Below are 23,490 nucleotides of genomic sequence, written 5' to 3'. Positions count from 1 at the left end.
GAATGGATTTAATACGACCGTGCCGCTTTTAAACATAAATTTTCTGTGTTCAATATAATAAACGGGTTGCAATCTTATATGGAGTTTGCTCCAATTGCTCATATAAAGTTTTTATATCATTTATATCGACATCCGAGATATCTGCCATCAAATAAGCTACGTCACCTCTCGAATCAGTATACTGTTTTTCAATATTATGATTTGATAAAATATTATTAACAGTCTTCAAAACACCTGGAACGTTTTGGTGAATATACAATACCCTCACAGAGTTTTCTTGGTCTAAGTTAAGGGCTCTCAAGGTCACCTCTGGGAAATTAACAGCGCCAGTCGAACTTCCTTCGTTAATGTATTTCGTCAAAGATGTACCAACTTCTATACCAATAGCGGACTGTGCTTCTTCAGTTGAACCTCCAATGTGTGGTGTTAAAATCACATTCCTCAAAGAACATAACTCAGAAGCCCATTCGTTCAACTCACTTGAAAACAAACCTTCTCCATTCTTGGCAGGTTCATGAGGATAAACATCGAGGGCTGCTCCTCCAATTTTACCGGCCTTCATAGCTTGAACCAAGGCTGGGATATCGACAACAGTACCTCTAGAAGCATTTATAACGTAAGCTCCATCTTTCATGGCAGCAAACTGTGGACCACTAAGTAAGTTCTTAGTCTCTGCAGTAGCCGGAACATGGCAGGTAACGAAGTCAGCTTGGGTTAATAAATCGTCTAGTGTCTCAACCTGCTTAGAGTTACCTAAAGCCATGATCATCAGAACGTCGTAATATATGACGTTCATTCCCATGGATTCAGCCAAGACGGATAGTTGAGAACCAATGTGACCATAGCCGATGATTCCTAACGTTTTTCCTCTTATCTCCCAACATTTGGCACTAACCTTATTCCAGGTTCCAGTGTGCATTTCTATAGATCTGTCACCCAACTGTCTTGCCAAAGTAATAATTTCGGCTATGACAAGTTCTGCAACTGATCTAGAGTTTGAAAAAGGTGAGTTGAACACAGCAATACCTGATTTGGCAGCATATTCCAAATTCACTTGGTTGGTACCAATGCAGAAACATCCGATAACCACCAAGTTTCTTGCATGTTGCAAAATCTTTTCAGTGAGCTTTGTCTTTGATCTTATACCAATAGCATGTACATTTTTAATCTTCTCTATCAACTCATCTTCTGAAAGGGAAGTCTTGTAAAATTCAACCTGATAACCCTGGTTCTGGAAAATGTTAATAGCCGTCTGGTTAACATTTTCAAGAAGCAAGATTTTGATATCTCCCGTAGAAAATGGTTTCAAAGCCTTTGTAGCCTTTTGAGTCACAGGTGTATACAGATTCAAGTAAGATTGAGTTGGAGAAGTGGATACTGCCTTTGGAGAACCCGAAATGTTCAAAGCAGACTCAAAAGCCTTATGTATTTGTTGAGGTGAAGACATATTGCTGATAAGGATGCGTTGAATGTCAATCCTGATCCAATTCTGTTGTTTTTCAAAGTATTTAGAGTCTTCTTTAGTTGAAAATTTTATTCAGTGACTAATAGGTTGTGGTATATAACACGTGATATCAACGAATCATTAATTAAAAAGATAAACGATGGGCATATTTTCGTTTTAAGGGTACGGACGGTAGTAGAAAGAGCTTTGATATTGAGAAGATTTTTACTTGATCCCAAGAGGATAATTCAGCTTTACTTACTTATGCTATTACTATTCACGTTTACTCTTAGAGCCATTTGGTGATAAAGACAAAGAGTATATACAAAGTGACTCCGAATACGAATAACTTACTGCATCCCTGATTCAAATGACTCTGACCCCATAATCTATAATCCTACATATAGTCATATTCTGAATATGAAGAATCATATGCACAAGAAGGGTCCCTTACAACAGTTAAAACAGCACGGCGTTGTGAAGGAATAAAGCCTTTGATTCACTTGCAATGAACCTCAACCTTCGAGTTTGGAGTTTAGTCCCAAAGCTTCAAGAAAAAGAAACCTCATTTTTAGGATAATAAAACATTCTCTAGCGAAGCACATCCTTTGAAGTGAATCGAGCTGCTATAAAGATCCATTAAATTAAAAATGTTTCAAGAGCTGATGCCATGGTATGCAACGGTTAGTAATATGGTCTGACCACTTGGCTCTCGTCGAGTTCTTCTCATTGAATGCCGAGATTTTGTGCCGCGCATATTATTTGAACGGAACATACCAACGCACTTTGCAAAATTTTGCAGTTAATGTGTCATGTATACGAGTACCATCCAATCAAAGTTTCATTAATTACTATTACAACCGTGCAAGGTTTTTTTTTTTAAAAATAGAATGGTTCCCTTAAGCTCGAGCATAAAAAGATTTCTTTCCTTTCACTCTCATTAAGCTTCACGATAACCCCATACTGCTACCAATAGTGTAAAATGGGCGACCAAATTTATGAAATAAAAGACTTGAGTGAAGCTCAAAAAAATATTATCAAAGCTTCCGTTCCAATACTTCAAAAGTCAGGCGAAGCATTAACGGCTAATTTTTATTCTTATATGCTTGAAAGCTACCCCGAAGTAAGGCCTTTCTTCAATAAATCTGACCAAAAAAACTTAAGACAACCTAGAATATTAGCGTACGCTTTATTGAACTATGCCAAAAACATCGATGATCTTGGCCCGCTTTCAGGATTTGTTAACGACATTGTTAGCAAGCACGTTGGTTTACAAGTAAAACCGGAACATTATCCTATCGTGGGATCATGTCTCATCGCAACGATGGGGAAAATGCTTGGATCAACAATCGCAAATACCGATTTCGTTGATGCTTGGTCGACTGCCTACGGTAATTTGGCGCAAATACTAATAAATGCCGAATCTGAAAAATACAAGCTTAATACTTGGGATGGATTCAGAGAATTCAGAGTTACTCGAATAGTAAATGAAGCAGAGAATGTTAAGTCCGTGTATTTCACACCAACTGATGGTGGCAAGGTACAAATTCCACAAAGAGGTCAATATGTGTGTATAAGATGGAAAGTGCCAGGTTCAGATTCAGAAACGAGTCGGGAATATTCACTTTCACAGTTTCCACTCTCTAACGAGTACCGTATTTCTGTTCGCTTACTCGATCAAGGTATGATTTCTGAATATGTGCATAAGCAAATGCCCATTAATACTATTATCAGAGTTGCCCCACCAAGCGGCCTATTCATATATCAAAATAATAATGAAGCTAATGACTTGGTTATATATGCCGGAGGCATAGGTATTACGCCGTTGATTTCTATCATAGATTTTGCTCTAAAGAAGGGACGTACTGTGAAGATGTTTTACTCCAATAAACTGGTCGAACAAAGACCTTTCTCAGATTGGTTCTTAAAACTTAAGAGAGAAAACCCTGACATATTTTTCTTGACAGAGTTCTTTTCTCAGGAAAAAGATAATGAAATTCAAGCAATTGATAGGATAGTAGCTCGTCGTCTACAGCCTCTGGACATTGATTGCGTGGACTTTTCAAAAACCCATGACTTCTATTTGCTTGGTCCTCGTGGGTATATGAAATTTGTTCGAAAGGAACTTCAAAATAGAGGTGTCAAAGAATCCGATATCTTCTCTGAAGTATTTGGTCCTTTAGATGTCTGATTGTAACATAGGTGATTTTGCATTAATTTGGGAAATTGTATATAGATGGTATGCCGAAATAGATTTATGAGCTCATTTTCTACACAATAGTTTTAAAACAGTAATATCAGGATTCCTGCGGTAGTGTTGAAGTGATAATCAACTCGATTCACGCTATTGAGATGTATATGATAATCATCGATAAGACCACGTGAATTATCACGAGACAGTTTTACAGCATGAAAAAAGTTTAAGAGGATCGTGCTCCTAGTACAGCAGATCATAACAGTAAATCAAACCAACGATCCTCTCCAGATCATTAAAAATTAATTTGATTTCAAAATTTGTCACTTAGTTGTCTAACTCAGTTCAAAAGTGCTCTTTCATCAAATGATGCTAACACCGCCGAACCAGAAGCTTTCACTGGAGTTAGCGCTAGGGCTGAGTTACGATAAGATCAAATCAAAGGAAAACCCAAATCTAGAAAATACTCCCAATTCCACCAGCAGCAGGACTAGCGTTCAAGGAAGTAGTAATATCAAAGTCATATGTAGGTTTCGGCCAATAAATGAAAAAGAGGTGAAAAGTGATCTTATCCCTTTGAATTTGACAAGTCAATCCAAGGTGATAGTTGGTTCTGGTCAGGAGTTTCGATTTGATCAAGTCTTTGACGGCAAAGCTAGTCAGAATGATATATACCAATATTCTGTATTGCAAACTGTGGATGATTTTTTTAAGGGCTACAATGGTACTATCTTGGCATATGGTCAGACAGGATCTGGTAAGTCTTATACAATGATGGGTGATTCGATAAGTGACAGCGATAACAAAGGTATCATACCTCGAATCTCAGAGGAATTATTTCAGAAGATTATTCAGGGATCTACAGATGTTGAATTTATGGTAGGAGTATCTTATATGGAGATTTATATGGAGCAAATAAGAGACCTATTACAAGCTCGCGAGAATCAAAAATTCAGCATCCATGAAGACAAAAGTAATGGGATATTTGTTAAAGGACTATCTCAAGCCTTTGTATCATCTTCAAAAGATCTCTTTCAAGTTCTCAACCAAGGAATTAAACACAGGACAGGAGGTTCAACGAATATGAATCAAGAGTCATCTAGGTCTCATGCAATTCTTCAAATTAAATTATCTCAAAAAGTGATTTCTACGGGTGCTATAAAAAAGAGCAATTTGTTTTTGGTCGATTTGGCAGGATCTGAAAAATTTGATAAAACGGGGGCCCATGGCCAAACCTTTGAAGAGGCTAAAAAGATTAATAGTTCTCTTTCAGCACTAGGGAACGTAATTAATGCCTTAACAGATGGGAAATCAACTCATATTCCGTATAGAGACTCTAAGCTAACAAGAATACTTCAAGAATCTTTAGGAGGAAACTCTCGAACGTCTTTGATAATTAACTGCTCTCCATCATCTATGAACGAGGCTGAAACTTTATCAACTTTAAGGTTTGGATCAAGAGCAAAAAGAATAAAAAATAACGCTCATATAAATACTGAACTAAGTATTGAAGAGTTAAGGACCAAGGTGACTGCTTTGGAGAAGATCAAGGAACAGCATGAAATACAGATACTGCATTTAGAAAAGGAATTGCTACATTGGAAAAGAGGTCCAGATTCACAAAAGAGAGTAATATCATCGCCGGTAAGCAATGTATTTGATAACGGATCAAGATTACCAATTTCGGAGGAGATAATGTCTGTTTCTAAAATTCAAAATGATGATATTGAAAGAAGAGATCTCAAAATTGAAGAATTAGAAAATATTATTCTTGACATGAGAATGGAGAATTTAAAAGCATCTCATCAAGAAGAGCTGAAATTATTTCAATTGGAGAACACTTTGCACAGATTGAGTGATAAATTGAGTGATGTTGAATTGGTCAACAACAATTTACGGAGGCATCTTTTGATAAGTGAAAAAATAATCGAGTCTAGGGATTTGAAAATAAGTAAGCTTAGCCTACACTTGAAAGAGCAAAAAATGTTAATTCTGAATGAAAGTATCAATTTTGAAAACAAGTTGGAGTATATTAGAGGTAAATTAGAAACATATTCGCAAAATTCAGAGAGTGTGGTGGAAGAAATTAAGGTCTCACCTAATTCGTTGAAAAAAAATAGTGACTTGAGATCTTCACCACGTTTAAATCTGGAGTCCCATAAAAACTCCCCTAATTACGATACTTCATCTGGTTCCCCAAAAATGGGATTAAACTTGAGGATAGTGAAACCTTTGAGAGGTGGAGGAGGGTCACATATCCACGATATCTTAGACCAAGCGTCCTAAAGAGCGCACATTTTCTTAGATCAGTTCAATTCTTCTTACTTCTATAAGTTGAAGCTGGTTGTAGCTAGTTTCCTTTTGTCATTATTAAGCACTAGTCCATTCATATATTTAGATTGCTTTGTACATAGCCAATCCACAATATTCTTGAAATGGTCTAATTCAGCTGTTACTGTTCCTGTCGAATTTGGCCCTGCTAAGTTCTGAGTTAAGATTGGAGAGTACTCTTCGTTCAAGAATAAACTCGGTGGAACAATACTAACGCTAATATTTTTAGGTCCCAATTGAATAGCCAACTTCTTTCCAAAATCGATTGCTTCTATGTTTCTTTTAGCAAAATCTTGCATGTTAAATATGTCGGTAGCAAACATAGCTTCTAGAGAAGAAATGAAAATCACTCTTGAGAAATCAGCTTCCGTATCCTCGCTGGTTAATAATGGCACGAAAGTCTCCAAAGTTCGCAACATATAAGCGACGTTCATATCTTTAATCTCCTCTGGGCCCGCCATAGGGAGTTTGTCAAAGACTTCACCAAATGTCTTATCTGCATTCAATAATAAGAAGTCCAATTTGGGTACCCTTAGAATAATTTCGCTCACAAGCTTATTTGATTCAGTTTTTGATAAAAAACTATAGAATAGAGGTATAATTTCAACTTTCTTTCTGACATCTCTTGCAAAGTCTTCCAAGAGTTTTTTTGATTTATTGCATCTGTCCTCTATTCTAGACGTGATAAAAAGAGTTGAGACTCCATTTAATATGAAAGCTTCAGCCGCAAAGAACCCAATCCCTCGCGATGCTTCTGTAATGAGGGCACATTTTCCATTTAAATCCGTCTGGACCATCTTTAACGCTCAATTCACATGTAGTACAACAATTCGGTACCAATAGCAATATTGAGGTGTGAGACCCATCTCTAAGTATCTCAAATAGACATATCTATGTACAGGACTGGGGTATGAGCTAAGTGCTGTCATCTATATATAGGGAAGAATTGGAGAAAACTAATTGAGCTCTTCTTTGAAAGGTAATTTTGCTGAAATGGATTTACTAATATCAAACCAAGCTAATGGTAGTTTGAGAGGTATGTGTTTGAGCCATTGAGCTTAGAGAATATGCCCATTCTTGTTGCGCATCTGGGAACAAACTAACATTTATACCAAGTGATCCGAATAAAGAAGCAGAATGGCCAGTATCATGCTAAGTTCAAATGCGAAAAGCTTTCACATGGAAGTGCTGATTATATTCAAAAACTCGAAGTGTTTAAGTTTCAAGGCAATCACTGTCTTGCGCTTGCTAGAAAATGCGGATTAGTTCAGCTATATGAGGGTCCAATAGAAGGCAAAAAGACCCTTATTTTAAGGAAGGTGTGGAAACATGCAAACATAAATGGTGATGACTTAATAATATCGATGGGAATAGTTGGGAATAGGTACTTATATACTTGTTCAAGCGAAGGGAAGCTTGTCTTTCGAGATTTGATACATGATGATGATGATGATAGTTACAGAGTATATTTGATTAATGATCCAATCTCAGCTGTTAAAATAAAATTTCTGACAAAACTCCAGAGAATGGTTGTTGCTAGTGCAGGGAAAAATAATGAACTTCGTTTATATGAAATAGGATTGGGAGCAAAATGCAAGTTTCCTGTTGATACTAGTGAGATCAGATCTACAATTTCAAACAGAAGCGGTGTACTTAGGAGAACCATCACATCGCTCAATTTGGCTAGCTCCTTTCTTGAAGGTCAAACGAGGTCCTTAGTTCCATTTTGGACTTCTCGTTCATCATATCTGGAGTATATTTACAAATCAAACTCATTTGAAAGCATTTCCAATTGGATCGTATCTACATGTTTTTACCTATCACATAGTAGAGACTTGATCATCTGTGGAGCTCAGTTTGGAAATATTTTATTTTACGAAACAGCTAAAGCGCATGAACCGGTTAAAAGCATACAGGTGTCACAATTTCCAATTACTAACTTGAAAATTTTTAATAATAATAACCTCCTCCTTTTTAGTGATACGATTTCAAAAATAGGGATTATTGATTTGAAGAGCTTTCAGGTGGTTCAGGTTTATGACAATTTGAAGTTCGGACCATATAATGCATTCAAGTTTTTGACAGCAGACCATGAAGTGGCTCTTAGAAAACTGTCTAAGGGTTTTCTTTTCAAACCCATATACACAATAAGTTGCAGTGCGCTCAACCTGTTGATGATATACGTTCTTTTCGATGACGGCACTTACGACTTGTTGCTAGAATTAAAAATGGATTCCGTAATGCCTAGTGTAGATCTTATGGGAAATTACGAGAATATCGATGAATTATTCGGAGAAACTGCTAGTAACGATGTGTCTTATATAGTAGATCTAGGTACATCGCTACCTGAATCCAAGAGAAGAAGAACTCAAATTTCGCAACCTTCCCGGCTGATCCTGTCGCTAAGTCATTTCACCCGAGATATAATAAGAGACGAAATCGAAGAAAACGATAATCTTGACCAGAATAATAACCTTGGAGTCCTTGGTTCATCTAAGATAAGTGCTATCAAACAGCAACTTAAGTATCCTAATAGTCGCTACGCTAACTCTTTATAATAATGAATAATGACTTTTTCTATCTCACCCAAATTTCTCTTAACTCTTCCATCCTTATCCTCTTTCTCTAATTTTAACTTATAAGACGTAATACTCTCTATATCACGAAACGAAAAGAATGCCAAGTAAATATTTGCTCCACACTCATCATATCTTTTCTATTTTGGTTCGAAATCTAGCCGTGTCTAGTGAGAAAAATTTTGCAATCAATGAATACGTTCCAGTGACTCCAGATACCATTATAAGACCCAAGGAAAAACACAACGAAGTGTTACGGAAGGGACTATGGAACACTTGAGTGGTATCGTTGCTCCAATGTGTAAATTCTAATTTGCTTTTCACACTTCAAATCTGCAGGATTGAGATAGCCAAGATGTATTTGCCTGTCATGCCCGTAGATTAATGACCCTGAGCCATGATTTTGTGGGATGAAGTATTTTTTTTTTTTCATTGAGGACAAACCTTATCAGACAGCATATAGGCCAACCTACTTTTACTTACTATAAATTACATGAATAAAGGCTTAGCAAAAAAGCAGATCATTAATAAATTTTCAATAAGTTAATTTTATGTTGGAGGAAGAGGGCCACATCCTGTAACATATATATATATATAATAAAAGCTGTTGCCTGTGTTATCTTTGACTTACTTCAAACATGCTGAGTCGAAGTTTTGGGTTAGAAAAGCTTAAGAATAAGGTTTCGGGGAGGCGGTCATCAGAATCATCTTTGATAGATCTAGCGTCTTTTAAGTCGCATGAGAAGCGAGATGGATCGCATACCATAAATGCTATTACGGAAGTTCTTAAGGGGCATAAAGATCACAGGGAAGGTAATCATCTTTCGCCTTCTCAGCTGAGTAGACTTCGTGCACAGTCTTTGTCTGTGTATGGCCATAACCATCAGTCTAGATCCAGGTCTCGAAGTGTGAACAAGAAACAGGCCAAAGAACTAATTAAACAGGAAACTAATCTAGTGATTCTGAAAAAACTTTTGCATGTACTTCAAGATTTAGGATTGCAGGTACCTATTCCCTTGGATACGTCGAACGGAACATACACTAGCCAAAAGTCCAGGAACACCAAAGTTTACGTTTCAAATACGAATGACTGTATTTACTTACCGCCAGCGTCATCGGCAAGCTTTACTTACGAAGATGTAGAAAATGGTGGTATTCCAAACTCAAACGAATCTGCCGAGGATGAATCTGATGAGGAGTCTGCAATTTTATCGGATGATGAGGAGTCTGCGATATCGCTGAGACCCAGTACTTTGAATTTGCCAAACTTTTCTTGCGAGGAGCCAGTCTCTAGATACTTGCGAAAGCAACTAAAATCTTTTAATTCACCTAATTATCTTTGCACCAAAATTGATGAGCATACTCCTATTCCCCATTTATTTGCTGTGATTGTTGAATTAAAGAAGGAGATGGTTACCAAAGATTTGAAGATCGAGTTTCAGTCACTGACGAATATCTTATGGCCATCTGGTGATCCGTATAACAAAAACTTCTTGAAGGAAAAATTTAGAATTGGTAAAATGGAATGGCAAACCAGTTTTAATGATTGTGACTATTATATCAACTTGTCTAATTCAAACGACATTAAAACGTCTAATGTTACGCCTGAAAAATTAGCTCAGAGAACAAGAAATTATCGTTTGGTTGGCTTATGTGATATAGTAGACGATACTACTGATAGTTTTTCCATCCACAGTGAAAGCTCTAGGAGGTCTTCATTTAATTCTGAAAGACAATCTCACACGGCTTTAAATAATCCGGAAACCCAGAAACCTGGCTTTTACGTTTTCTTGTTACCAGTAATCCTACCAGAACATATCCCAGCTACAATTAATTCTGTGAATGGAAGTTTAAATCATATTTTAAAGGTGAGTTTTAATAAAATTTCGGATAAAATTATTCGGAAGACTAAAGTACATGCTTCATATAATTTGCCAATGGCAAGAACTCCACCATCTTTTGCCAATTCGATTGCCGATAAGCCCATATATGTGAATAGAATTTGGAACGATTCTTTGCACTACGTCATTACTTTTCCAAAGAAATATGTTTCCCTTGGTTCAGAACATCTGATTAATGTCAAATTGGTTCCATTAGTGAAGGATGTCGTAATCAAAAGAATCAAATTCAATGTTTTGGAACGTATCACATACGTGTCAAAGGATCTTTCTAAAGAATACGATTATGATGGAAATGACCCATTTCATCTTCACTCTCTGTCACTGGATAGCAAACCTAGAGAGAGAATTATTCCAATTTGTGAATTGAAGACCAAACATAAATCCAATGCAGCTTCTGGTCAAACGGAACCGTACAAGGAACAGGTAATTAAGTGTCCTGATAACAATTTACTTTTCTCCTGCTATGAGCCTGAGCTCGATAATTTTAAGTTGGATTCATCTCATTACAACAAGTCGTACAATGATACAAAGATAGCAACGCCCCTAGATATCAACGTTGCACTTCCTTTCTTGACAACAAAGGCAGATAAGCAAGGAACACATATTTCTGAAGATGATCCGATATTCAGCTCAGCGAGTGGCTCAAGAAAGGCTTCTATTTCTTCAAATAGAAACAATTCGGTTGGTGATGCGAGCCACTCTGCTTTTCCTCCTTCGTCGCCAATCATCGGGGCTTTAGAAACTCATTTAACCCACAGTCATTATGATCACAATAATGCTAATTTGGTGGAATCTGAGGAAATAATTCCTTTAAGCCCTTCATCTTTTATGGCGGAGGAGACCCATAATGCTAAAGAATGCATTCAAGATGGTTACACTTCTGTTCACAAAGCATTGTATCCTGACTCAAATTATAGACATATACAAATTCATCACCGATTACAAGTCTGTTTCAGGATATCAAAACCCGATCCAAAGGATAACAACAAAATGCATCATTATGAAGTTGTTGTGGATACTCCATTGGTTTTATTGAGCTCGAAATGTAATGAGGCTTCGATCCAGTTGCCTAGCTATGATCAAATTGATGCACCGTTTAATCCAGAACCCGAATCTTCTCAAAGGGAACATTCGGGTTTTCTGAGCAACGGTGTCTCCATTTCAACCTTTAATGATATGGAGGGTGATCATTTACCGTCCTTTGAAGAGGCGACGTCTCTCCCTTCATCACCAATAACTAGATCCATATCTTTAGGCGAATTCCCTTTGAGTAGACTGCCATCTATTTCGCTCCCAGCTGACCCGGCGCCAGCATATGATGCTTCCCCAAACAAATATGAAGAGATGATGAACCCTTTGAATATTGATGAGCTTGTTAACTATCAAACAGTCAACGGAAATTCTGCTAGACCATCTAAGATCAAGTTTTCTCTTTTTAATGCTTTTGCGCCTCCTTCAAGGTCCAATGAGGATGGTTTTGATGATGCAGATAGAGATGCAGAAAATGACAACGAGAGTGCTAAGTTACAGCAAGGTTCCACTGACAATTTATCCACTACACCAACATCTCTGTCTAATGGGGTCGGCTCTTCAATTTCTATTGGGGAACAATCCACTGACGAATCAGCTCTATACTTGAACACTGCAGGCGGCAATATTCCAAAATCATCGAGCACTGGCTTAACTGTACCTGATGTTGCTTCCTTGCAAGGCGATGAAGAGTCTTTGCACGAGGAGGATCCATTAAATAAAAAATCTATTTCTTCATCAGCACAAAAGCAGGGGGTAGAACAACAAGCGGATGAACAGAATAGTATCTACACACAAGATACTGCTTACTTCTTTGACCAAAAATCTCCTTTGTTAAACAACAACTACAGTAATGATAATTTGTGCAAAACGAAGTCGAATTTGATCAATCCTTCAAATTACTCGCTAAATGATGTTAGCAAGGAGGATTTATTGACATCCACTGAATCAAACTCGAATGAGTTGCAAAATATTCACCATGCTTACAAGCTACCGATGTAGCTCCGTACATATTATTAGTTTTATTTTGCAGTAGTAGTTATAGTTGTTCCCATCAGATATCGCACTATAATATATTTTATAATTAGGCTTGTTTCTTAAATAAGATTAACCTAAGGAACTGTAAATAGTATTTGAATGTCCGTCTTTAAACTTCCTCCAAAGGGTAAGGTAGCTGTCTTAGGAAGTGGGATATCTGGATTGACATTCTCTTATTTTTTAAGTAAACTTAGGCCAGATATTAAAATTGCTATCTTAGAACAGAAACCAAGAGCTGGAGGATATATTAAGTCAGATAAATTACAAGGAGATGCACTGAATGAAAATATCATATTTGAGAAAGGCCCAAGAACTTTGAGAGGTGTAAGTTATGGATCTCTACTTATCATCGATATTTTGAAGTCATTAAATTGCATAGATCAGATTGAAGCTATTTCAAAGAACTCTGTATCTAATCGGAAGTTTTTATTAGGTCAAGATAAAGATTTAATCGAAGTACCACATTCTTTCAAGAGTTTTGTTGAGTTCATAAAGAGTGGGATACTCTCAGGAATACCCAAAGCCATCGTAAGAGAGAGTTTCAATCGTACAAAATTAAAAGCGAATGAAGACGAAAGTATTGAATCCTTCTTCGAAAGACATTTTAAAACAAAGGTACTAAATGACAGGGTCTTAAGTGCCATTATTCACGGAATATATGCTGGCGATACCTCGAAGCTAAGTATTCGCTCGATATTTCCCAGACTCGTCAACATGGAGAAAGAAAATGGTTCTATTATTGCCTACATGATAAAAAAACTCTTTCAGAAGAAGGCCCCAGCGGCTCCACTTCCACAGAGTCTCATCGATTATGAAAGATACATTTCAAAGGAAGCTGATTTGGATGGCTTAATCAAGAAGTTGAGCAATTACCCAATGATTAGATTACGGGAAGGATTAGAGAGTTTGGTCACCGCTTTATCTGGTTATATAGCTAAGCAAGAAAACATTGACGTGAAGTATGATACCAATATATCTGAAATTGACATTGCTAGTGGAACAATAAAAATTAAAGGATCTGATCCGATAACATTTGATCATGTCAGGTCTACTATAAACTCTAACAGCTTAGCACAAATGATTCCGAACGATGCAAAAGAAGTTAAAGATCTATTACATTTACATTATGTGTCTATATTCTTATGTAACATATATTCGGAAGGTCATCTTATACCCAAGAATAAAAATGGTTTCGGGTTCTTAGTTCCCAAGTCAGTTCACAATCCAGAAAGTTTGCTAGGAGTGATATTTGACTCTGACATTGAGCAAAATTCAGTGCCATTGTTCGATGGTCCTAAATATGCAAAAGAAATGAATTATAGTAAAGTTACCTTAATGCTAGGAGGTCATTATTATGACGATCTTGGCAAAATACCGTCAAGCTCAATGAACCTTGAAATTGTTGAAAAAATATTAAATAACATACTCCACTTCAATACTGAAAAGCATAACCTCATTATTAGAAATGAAGCACTCGATAATGAGCCATTAGTTTCATTAAAGGCAAATGATTTGCTCATATCCTACACATTCATTGACGATTGTATTCCACAATTTAACGTAGGCTATGATGAACAAAAACGAAAACTCCTAAAAGTTTTGGATGAAGCATCAAGAGGTAGGTTCTCGATCGGTGGAACTAGTTTTGGAAATGGCGTAGGAGTACCTGATTGTGTCTTGAACAGCTTAGAAGCTGCTTTGAAAATGAAATAGATAGATATTACATGTCAGCTGAGTTCACTGCTTCCGAAAGATTTTCCAATGTAGCCTCAGCTTTTATAACTACTTTAGACTTTTTGTTTGAATAGTTTAGCACCAATGGCTTGTTGAAAAATATTGTGCCCTGCAAATTCTCAATAGCCAGAGTAGCATTTTTGGTACTGTCAAGCACAACATGCGCCTGTCCTCTCATCTGTTTACTTTTTCTTTTCATATTTATTTCAATGACATCTCCATATGTTGAAAATATCAAATAAAGGTTATGGATAAGTACATCGTAGTTCACTTTATCATTTAAATTTTTGACGTACAATGTTTGATTTGGATCCAAGATAGTGGAGTCGAGCTTAACTCTCTTAATAGAGGCTTCGTTTTCACTTCCCTCACGCTTTCTGGTTTGAGACATAGGCTCGTGGTTGTTGATTTACATCATTATTACTATATGGTCTACGGTTACGTATTAACTAAAAGAGAAGAGTAGTGCATATACCAATATCGAAGACTGTTCCGTAGCATAGAGAGAAGCTGCTAGCGATGGGAAGGGACTCTTCAGGTGGCTTTTATTGTGGACGTCGGGGTAAATTAGAGCACAATTACGTTAGATGCAACATTACATATTTTTTACTCGCGAAGCACATGCTGGATGAATGCATAAGTTAGCGTGAGCTAGTGACAGTATTGTTTAACGCAAAAGCAATCTAATCCAACGGTCCGATATGGGCTGTGCTGAATTAGCTTGCGATATAGCGCCCTAGGCTTAAATTAGTGGAGATCATCGAGCGCACGCTATTGAATCTTACTATAGCACTAGGGGAACAGTGTTGCCCTGACATGACGTAGAAGTTTTGCAATTGTGGACTATAGGTCTCAAATACAAGAGATCCGAGATTTGTCCGGTATTAGAATATTACATTGCCATTAAAAACTAACAGATGAAGAAATTTACATAAAACTATTATATAGAAGATTAAATTTGTAACTGGCTAATAGGATTAACGTTAAAGGGCAGCCGTAAGACGATGTCAAGAGATAGCTAAATTGGGACCGGTGCTGATCTTTGTTCTGTTTTTTTTTTTTACTTTCTTTCACGACTTTTAGTGTTGAGTTGCTGAGGTTTTGTCGAATGACATCCGGGACTATCGGTCTTTCCGGTCTCAGTACCTAAGTAAGAGAATCAACTTATTCAAGGGAACACTCAATAGCAATACCACTTAAGGAGACTCAACAATAATAATAGGACTCATTAACTTAAAACGAGAAGTAAGATTTTCACCAATTTCAATAGATTACTCATTTACAAAGTAGATATAATTGGTTCTTTCGATTAACACTTACAGTTTTGAAGCTGACATCTAAACATACTTAACAGTTTGTGTGAAAGGTCATATTGAGAGATGTCATCACAATTAAGTACTTCTCTCTTGAGACTCAAGCTATTAGATGCTCTCCGGAGTGGAGATACCAGCAAGGTTGAATCTATAATCCAGGAGTTGTCCTCTACCAAGGCAACGATCCAGAATACCACTATCATTCAATTGAAAGAGACTATTGTACATTACGCTGTACAGGTTGCTCAATTGCCCGTAATCCAGTTTCTTGTGAACAATGCTGACAAGTTTGGGATTGATATTAATGCTCAGGACAAAGATGGAAACACGCCATTGCATTTAGCTGCAGCCACTTCCCGTCTTGAAGTTGTGAAATATCTCTTGTCCCTTCCTAACATCAATGACACAATTGTCAACTTGGAGAAAAAACAACCAGTTGAGGTCTGTCACGACACAGATGTAGCACAGTTGATGCAATTTGAAAGAGCTAAGTTTGTGGAAAAGCTGGCTACGCAACTCAGACATTACTTCACTAATAGGGATTTCGATAACTTGGAAAAATTGTTAGTTTCAAATCCAAGAGCCTCTGAATTACTTGATATCAATGGGGCCGATCCAGAGACAGGAAACACAATATTACATGAGTTCATTAGAAAAAACGATTTGGAGATGTGCGATTGGATCTTGAAGCACGGCGGTGATCCGTTCAAGAGAGATAAAAGAGGTAAACTTCCAATTGATCTAGTTTCTTCCAAAAATGAGCCATTGAAGAGATTGATAAAGACAGCATCGAAGGACCAAAATATCATGGATCCAGTGATCAATACAAACAATGCTATTAAAGTAGGTAACGCACCAACATACAAAGGTTATCTCAGAAAATGGACAAATTTTGCGTCTGGGTATAAGTTAAGATACTTTGTTCTAGACCAAAATGGAATTTTGTCATACTATACGAACCAAGATGATACAGACAATGCTTGTAGAGGTTCATTGAACTTAGGTTATGCTTCTTTGCATCTTGATTCGTCTGAAAAACTAAAGTTCGAAATAATAGGTAGAAATGGTATCAGATGGCATTTAAAGGCGAACCATCCCATTGAGACAAATAGGTGGGTTTGGACATTGCAGAATGCGGTTACTATTGCAAAAGACAACATAAAAAAGCATTCTCCCATTGCTACTGAATCTTCTGAGAAGAATTTCAGAGCAGAGGAAGTGGAACAAAAAAGGCGTCATTTGCATATTCCGGGACGTAGAAAACATAAGAGAACGCCCAGTCTGCTTTCTATAAGTTCAGCTGAAAACGAAGATTCTCTTTCACTTGGTAGTGGTGTTTCGAGATCTAGCACACTTTCTAAAAAAGTACCTGGAAATATTCAATCTCCTAATTTGGGTGAAATTGAGGAAGGTAAATTTGCACCTAATGACAGCAAAGTCTCGGATCACAACAGTATTGGGGATTCAGATATAGAAAATTTTGATCATGACATGGATGACATTGAAGATGGTGGTACATCCGATGAAGATGGCGATTCTACTAATAACCGTGTGCTGTTAGCTGACCAAGTTTCTACGGCAAAGAATTCGTTACAGGTAGAGATCAATAGCTTACTCGACTTATTTAGCCAAGTTGCCAAAGCTAAGGCAGCAGGCGATAGCAGCAATACGAGTGTTGAACATGAGACGTTTACGACTACCCAGCAAACGCTTAAAGGAATTCAGGACTTATTTGAAAAATACACTGATCTAGTTCAAACGCAAGACGAGAGAAATTCTCGTAAACTAGAGAGACAGTTGGAGGTTAACACTCTATGGGAGAATTCTATTCGCCAATTAGAAAATGAAATTCGTAACAGAGAAGAAAAATTGGCAGTCTTTGAGGGAAAACAAAAGCAGTTGAAAAGGTATCTCGCAACTGCAAGTCCTGGCAATCTCACACCTTCTGCCACTGGGTCTAAAGAAACAGGCGATAGCAGAACGAATAGTGTTTCGGGGACATTACCCGAGAGGCCTGATGTATCTAAAGCCGGTAAAAGCTCCATTAGCAATGCAGATCGTCGTAGTTCATTCGTAGACCCAGTTCTCGAAGAACTTCTCAACGATGGTTCTGATGACGAATTTTTTGATGCTGATGAATTTGATGATGCTGGGAATGGTGATTCGCAAGATAAGGGAAATGATGAAGAACTGGAATACTTTGACGACAGCGCTGACGAATCAAATGAGGTGGGAGCTGAGAGCAAAATTCCTTCCGAGACTCCTATTACCGGTGCTGCACCTGAAGCAGTTCCTGAAACAGACGACGCATCGGAAAGGACGAAGATTAACGAAGATGAATCAGATCTTAACGCTACAACCTCTCAAACTTTGGAATCTAAATCTCACCCACCTGCAGCTGTGAGCGACTCGCAAAAGTTATCAGCCCAATTGCTTCAAAAGGAGGGATCTTTCCTTGGATATGATAACCCACCAAGGAAGAAACTTGCTCTTGACGAAGATAACAGACCAAAAATAGGACTCTGGGGTATACTTAAGTCGATGATAGGAAAAGATATGACTAGAATGACGCTTCCTGTTTCGTTCAACGAGCCAACAAATTTATTGCAGAGATTGACAGAAGATATTGAGTATTCAGATTTGCTAGATAAAGCTGCGTCGTATGATGACTCTACATTGAGATTAGCTTATGTTGCTAGTTTTGCAGCTTCAGAATACTCATCTACTATAAACAGAATTGCTAAGCCATTTAATCCTCTATTAGGTGAAACGTTCGAATATTGCCGTCCCGATAAGAGCTACAGAATTCTCACAGAACAAGTGAGCCATCACCCTCCTATTAGTGCTTGCGATGCTAGATCGATAAAGTGGGACTACTATGGAGAAAATGCAGTGGAAGATAAATTCAGGGGTAGATCATTTGATTTTAAGCATCTTGGTAGAATGTTTTGTACTCTAAGACCGGATAATGGTGTCATCGATATGAACGGTGAAGAAGTAGGTGAAGAGTTGTATACATGGAAAAAAGTCAACACCTCTGTAGTAGGTATCATGCTTGGTAACCCTACTGTCGACAATTATGGTAAAATGGAAGTTAAAAATACCACTACTGGAGATCTGATCATAGTTGATATGAAACAGAGAGGTTGGAAAGCTTCATCTGCGTACCACTTATCTGGACAGGTATTAGACAAAAAAGGGATTCCTCAATGGGCCATTGGTGGAAAATGGGACTCTAAAATATTCGCAAAGAAGATCCAAGAGAGCTCTATTAATACTGAACCAGGTGACGAGAAGACAACCACGGATCCCTTCTCCGGTGGTAAATTCTTAATTTGGCAAGTTACCCCCCGTCCAAAGATTCCATTCAACCTCACTGCCTTTGCAACCACGTTGAATGGAATTGACTCATGCTTGAAACCATGGCTTGCGCCGACTGATACCAGATTGCGTCCTGATCAACGAGCTATGGAAGAAGGTAGATATGATGAGGCTGCAGATGAAAAACATAGAGTAGAAGAGAAACAAAGAGCTGCTAGAAGACAAAGAGAGACTAATAAGCAGCATTATAAACCCAATTGGTTTGTTCAAAAGAGACATCCCGTAACTGGTGACAAGTTTTGGGAGTATAATAATGATTACTGGGTCAGAAGGAAAGATAAAGCTTTATCAGATTGCGGTGACATTTTTTAATCTTACTAAATATAGTTGTCAATTCTTCTTCATTCATGTTTTATTAACTCTTTTATATCTGTATTGAGTTTATGTAACTATTGTGTATAAATTTAAAAGAATTGATTTTGTAGATTTTTCATTTTTGGTGATGATAACTTTAAATTTTATCTCATCGAGCTCATCTCAATAGTGATTAGCTTATAACAAAAATATAGACGGATGGGAAAAAAGTATAAGAATGGGTCAAAAAAGACCTCTACTGTGCAAGAGTCTTCTGTGTCTCCAATAGTAGAATTGAATTATCCAGAACCTTTATTTTCCGTTGCAGCTCATCCTACCCAGCCCATTTTAGTATCTGGATTGGCCACCGGCCATGTTTATTGTAACAAGTACGATGATGAGAGACTTGAAGAGAGCCAAGCAGCAGAGAAGGAAAGAATCTTTTCACATATAAAGCATCTCCTGAAATCTGAATTATCAGGATCCAGTCTGTCAGATTTACAAGGATTTCAGAAATGGTGGACAGTAGTGGAAGACTTAGATTCGATAGACAATTCTAATATGTTTACGACTGCCTGGAAGACAAAAAGACACAAGCTGTCCTGTCGTTCGATTATATTTGACCCTCTTGAAGGATCAGCAGGCAATTATATATTCTCTGTTGGAACTGACCATATTATTAAAAAAGCAGATACAGAAACAGGAAAAGTCGTTTCAAAGACGTCCGTATCTCAGTATTTTGAAGATGAAAAAGATGCGGTTACAAGGCTACTGCATTCAACTTCTCACAACTTCTTATTATCTGGAACGGAGAATGGACATGTCTTTGTTAACGATAGTAAGGATTTATCCTCCAAGTTGAAGTTCAAAGTTACGAGTGCTCATGATGACGCAGTTAATCATATCTTACCGATGCCATCAGTATCGGCATATCACTATCTTACTCTAGGATCTACTACGCTATCTCATATTGATATACGTAAGGGAATTGTGACTCAATCAGATGACCAGGAAGATGAACTACTTAGTATGTGCTACCCAGCAGATGATTCTCTGAGTGATACAGTTCTAGTAAGTCATGGAGAGGGAATCGTAACGATATGGAAGAACTCTAAAAACAAATTAATGGACCAGCTATCGAGAATTAAAATTAACAAGTCTACGTCAGTTGATGCCATTATATCAAGTATGAACTGCGACGACGACGAGATGGCTGCCTCTGTGTGGTGTGGTGGTAGTGATGGAATGTTATATCGCGTGAACTACAAAAAGGGAAAGATCGTGGAGACCAGAAGGCACTCCATGGCAGCAGGGAAATATGGTGCAGTTGATGAGGTTGGATCCTTAGACATTGATTACAACTATAGATTAATAAGTGCCGGAATGGACACCTTGAAGATCTGGTCTGGCGAAGAACAAACACAAATAGAAAGCGAAGCAGAAGATTCTGAAAGCGAATCGCTTGATAGTGATGATCTGGACGATTCTAAGTGGAGTGGTATGTCTGATTCTGGTTTTTCGGACAAAGACTCGAATAAAGATTCAGACGAGGAAGAACAAAAAGAAGAAAAGGAGGCGCGTGGAGAATCAGACGAACTGGAAGACGATGACGATGACGAAGAACAAGAACAAGAAGACGAACTGGAAGAAGAAGAAGAGATCACACCAAATATAGTGCGCAAGAAGAGATTCACTTTAAAATCGCTAGACCTGAGCTCAAAAGAACCAAAGAAAAAGAAATCAAAGATTGAAGAGACTAAAAGTCAGCCAAAAGAGAAAAGAATAGAGCCCAGCGTCGAACATGGAATCAGGAAGTTTGACGATTTGTAAACCTTTTTTTAACGTTTCTAAGGAATAATTTGCAATCATTGCTCTACAGTTTGTATGCAGTCCCTTTTGTTTTAGAGTAAGATTGGTCAGTATTTAGATTTGATTCCATATAACCGTCACTAGACTAAGTGCTATAGAATTTCATTTATGGCTTGTAAAAGAGATGGTGCAAGCCAATATTTCCATAATAAATAATGTCACATTAAATCGAAGAGGTTACTCTATTAGAGGCACCCTTATATTATCATCTCACCATTTTGTTTTCAGCTTTAATCCTAGCCAGCTGAGTGAAGGAAAAGAAAATAAGAAAGAAATATGGATTTGTTACCCAGTTATAGAAAGGATAAAAAAGGCAAGAGGGTCATCTTGGATCAGTAGCAACAACAATAATAACAACAATAACAATAATAATGGTAGTTCTAATAATAATCACGGTAGTTTTGCTAATGGTGATGGTTCAGATAATAATTCGAACGATAGTGACAACGAAATTGACGAAAATGGAGAAATAGGTAGCCCTAATAACCAAAGGCCTGAAGCGAAGCGATTCAAGAGAAAAGATGAAGAATTTGACCACTATTCTGCTTCACATATTAGAATACAATGTAAGGACTTCACATATTACTCATTTGATTTCATAAATGATTTGATATGCTGCGAAGTCTTTCTGACATTGAGTGCATTGATTACAACGCCCAAGACAACTAACGATATAACGGCCTTTTACGCTTACCAGTACGAGCCAAATATGCTTGAAGAGCGTTTGCCGTCGAATGGGTGGGATATATATGATCCTGTTGAAGAATACAAAAGGCAAGAATTGATTAGTGATTCCAGCAACTGGCGAATATCGACAGTTAACGATGATTACAAGTTTTGTCCTTCCTATCCAAATATATTGATTGTACCTAAATCAATATCGGATAATGTTTTGAAACATGCGGGAAAATTTCGGTCGAAGCAAAGAATACCATCTGTTGTTTATAAACATAGGTACAGTGCTAATGGAAATGTGATAGCCAGATGCTCCCAACCTTTGGTGGGACTAAATTTGCAAAATAGATCAATTCAGGATGAGAAGTTGATATGTGAGATTTTTAGATGTCAAGAGGAAGAAAGAAAGAGCGGGTTGAGCAATGAAAGCGACATTAATAGCCAGCCTCAAAAGAATCTCATTGTCGACTTGAGGCCAATAACGAATGCAATGGCACAACATGCCATGGGTGCAGGCACCGAAAACATTGATAATTATAGAGGATCCTTTTCTAATATAGGTGGAAAGGACAAAACAAAGAATCTGATTCTGGATCAAGGAAGCTTTAGACAGGTTGATAAAATCTTTTGCAATATAGATAATATTCACGTTATGAGAGATTCCTTGAATAAGTTAACATCGATCCTTAGTGATTTAGATAAGTATCCTGTTTCAAATGATAGCAAGGCACCATCAAGTTATCCTTTACTCCAACAATCTTTAACGAAAACACAATGGTTGCATCGTCTATCAATAATCTTGCAATCAGTTGATCGCATTACGAAATCCATCCATTTGAATAATACTAATGTCATCATTCATTGTTCGGATGGTTGGGACAGAACCTCACAAGTCTCTGCACTTCTGCAGTTGTGTTTAGATCCTTATTACAGAACTTTGAAAGGATTTATGGTACTAGTTGAAAAAGAATGGCTAAGTTTCGGCTATAAATTCTCTACGAGAGCAGATCATGGCGGATGTATTGGTGCGTCAATTCAAAAGAAGCAAAAAAACTCACAACAGCTGTCACAGTCTACTGAATTTTCTTCAGAGTCACCGTCACAGCTATCTATGGATTCCCTTGAAGACAACGAGGCTCTCAGTTTAAATGGGACCGGGAAAACTGTCGCCTCATTTTTGCAAAGAGCTGCACATCATATTAAGAACACAGCGGTTGCAGCATCCTCCTCTCCAACGGCTTCAGATAACGAGAGACATGAAGGTGGAAAACAGTCTCTGAAGCATACATACAGTGAAAGTAGCGAAAAATCACCTGTTTTTCATCAGTTTCTTGACTGCGTGTACCAAATATATCGCCAACACCCGTCAGAATTTGAATTCAATAGCAGATTTTTGAAAAGACTACTTTATCATTATTATTCATGCCAGTATGGTACCTTTTTATGCGATTCAGAACTTATTCTGAAAAATATTAATAAAGTTCAGAATTCGACTGTCTCAGCCTGGGACTACTTCCTCTCAAGACCAAACGAATTCATAAATCCAGCATACAAAGGTGATACCAATGAACAATGTGTTTTATTTTTCAATTATACTGATATCAAATGGTGGTACGAACTCTATGGGAGATCTGATGAAGAAATGAATGGTCTATCCAACTCCCTTGATCGCAAATTTGCACAAATGAAATTGGCTCAAACTCAAACTTAG

The 23,490-nt window shown here is 37.5% G+C and overlaps 12 protein-coding genes across 12 annotated transcripts; 9 read left to right on the top strand and 3 right to left on the bottom strand.

The window, feature by feature from the left end:
* Positions 1 to 49: 49 nt before the first annotated feature.
* On the bottom strand, positions 50 to 1,447 carry SER33 (phosphoglycerate dehydrogenase; the record flags this gene model as incomplete). The annotated part of the gene is made up of 1 exon (XM_062955313.1): positions 50 to 1,447. One exon carries the CDS (start codon positions 1,445 to 1,447, stop codon positions 50 to 52), a length of 1,398 nt encoding a protein of 465 aa, XP_062811928.1.
* A 979-nt stretch (positions 1,448 to 2,426) lies between these two features.
* On the top strand, positions 2,427 to 3,635 carry YHB1 (Yhb1p; the record flags this gene model as incomplete). Its single annotated transcript, XM_062955312.1, has 1 exon — positions 2,427 to 3,635. One exon carries the CDS (start codon positions 2,427 to 2,429, stop codon positions 3,633 to 3,635), a length of 1,209 nt encoding a protein of 402 aa, XP_062811927.1.
* A 369-nt stretch (positions 3,636 to 4,004) lies between these two features.
* KIP4 (Kip4p) lies at positions 4,005 to 5,924 on the top strand (the record flags this gene model as incomplete). The annotated part of the gene is made up of 1 exon (XM_062955311.1): positions 4,005 to 5,924. The coding sequence occupies one exon, from the start codon at positions 4,005 to 4,007 to the stop codon at positions 5,922 to 5,924; it is 1,920 nt and encodes a 639-aa protein (XP_062811926.1).
* Positions 5,925 to 5,965: 41 nt separating this feature from the next.
* Positions 5,966 to 6,766, bottom strand: PRCAT00005251001 (uncharacterized protein; the record flags this gene model as incomplete). Its single annotated transcript, XM_062955309.1, has 1 exon — positions 5,966 to 6,766. One exon carries the CDS (start codon positions 6,764 to 6,766, stop codon positions 5,966 to 5,968), a length of 801 nt encoding a protein of 266 aa, XP_062811925.1.
* A 196-nt stretch (positions 6,767 to 6,962) lies between these two features.
* Positions 6,963 to 8,527, top strand: PRCAT00005250001 (uncharacterized protein; the record flags this gene model as incomplete). The annotated part of the gene is made up of 2 exons (XM_062955308.1): positions 6,963 to 7,005; positions 7,086 to 8,527. The coding sequence occupies 2 exons, from the start codon at positions 6,963 to 6,965 to the stop codon at positions 8,525 to 8,527; spliced, it is 1,485 nt and encodes a 494-aa protein (XP_062811924.1).
* Positions 8,528 to 8,645: 118 nt separating this feature from the next.
* On the top strand, positions 8,646 to 8,825 carry PRCAT00005249001 (uncharacterized protein; the record flags this gene model as incomplete). Its single annotated transcript, XM_062955307.1, has 1 exon — positions 8,646 to 8,825. One exon carries the CDS (start codon positions 8,646 to 8,648, stop codon positions 8,823 to 8,825), a length of 180 nt encoding a protein of 59 aa, XP_062811923.1.
* A 358-nt stretch (positions 8,826 to 9,183) lies between these two features.
* On the top strand, positions 9,184 to 12,477 carry ECM21 (Ecm21p; the record flags this gene model as incomplete). Its single annotated transcript, XM_062955306.1, has 1 exon — positions 9,184 to 12,477. The coding sequence occupies one exon, from the start codon at positions 9,184 to 9,186 to the stop codon at positions 12,475 to 12,477; it is 3,294 nt and encodes a 1,097-aa protein (XP_062811922.1).
* A 135-nt stretch (positions 12,478 to 12,612) lies between these two features.
* Positions 12,613 to 14,226, top strand: HEM14 (oxygen-dependent protoporphyrinogen oxidase; the record flags this gene model as incomplete). Its single annotated transcript, XM_062955305.1, has 1 exon — positions 12,613 to 14,226. One exon carries the CDS (start codon positions 12,613 to 12,615, stop codon positions 14,224 to 14,226), a length of 1,614 nt encoding a protein of 537 aa, XP_062811921.1.
* Positions 14,227 to 14,233: 7 nt separating this feature from the next.
* Positions 14,234 to 14,638, bottom strand: PRCAT00005246001 (U2 snRNP complex subunit; the record flags this gene model as incomplete). Its single annotated transcript, XM_062955304.1, has 1 exon — positions 14,234 to 14,638. One exon carries the CDS (start codon positions 14,636 to 14,638, stop codon positions 14,234 to 14,236), a length of 405 nt encoding a protein of 134 aa, XP_062811920.1.
* Positions 14,639 to 15,626: 988 nt separating this feature from the next.
* On the top strand, positions 15,627 to 19,253 carry PRCAT00005245001 (oxysterol-binding protein related protein; the record flags this gene model as incomplete). The annotated part of the gene is made up of 1 exon (XM_062955303.1): positions 15,627 to 19,253. The coding sequence occupies one exon, from the start codon at positions 15,627 to 15,629 to the stop codon at positions 19,251 to 19,253; it is 3,627 nt and encodes a 1,208-aa protein (XP_062811919.1).
* Positions 19,254 to 19,454: 201 nt separating this feature from the next.
* Positions 19,455 to 21,065, top strand: JIP5 (Jip5p; the record flags this gene model as incomplete). The annotated part of the gene is made up of 1 exon (XM_062955302.1): positions 19,455 to 21,065. One exon carries the CDS (start codon positions 19,455 to 19,457, stop codon positions 21,063 to 21,065), a length of 1,611 nt encoding a protein of 536 aa, XP_062811918.1.
* Positions 21,066 to 21,228: 163 nt separating this feature from the next.
* Positions 21,229 to 23,490, top strand: PRCAT00005243001 (phosphatidylinositol-3-phosphatase; the record flags this gene model as incomplete). Its single annotated transcript, XM_062955301.1, has 1 exon — positions 21,229 to 23,490. The coding sequence occupies one exon, from the start codon at positions 21,229 to 21,231 to the stop codon at positions 23,488 to 23,490; it is 2,262 nt and encodes a 753-aa protein (XP_062811917.1).

Source organism: Priceomyces carsonii (assembly GCF_900007245.1).
Source record: "Priceomyces carsonii strain CBS4050 genome assembly, scaffold: Debaryomyces_carsonii_scaffold_6, whole genome shotgun sequence".
In the NCBI taxonomy this organism is placed as follows: Eukaryota; Fungi; Ascomycota; class Pichiomycetes; order Serinales; family Debaryomycetaceae; genus Priceomyces; species Priceomyces carsonii.
Note: the sequence above shows the minus strand (reverse complement) of the source record. Positions and strands in the feature narration are given on the sequence as shown.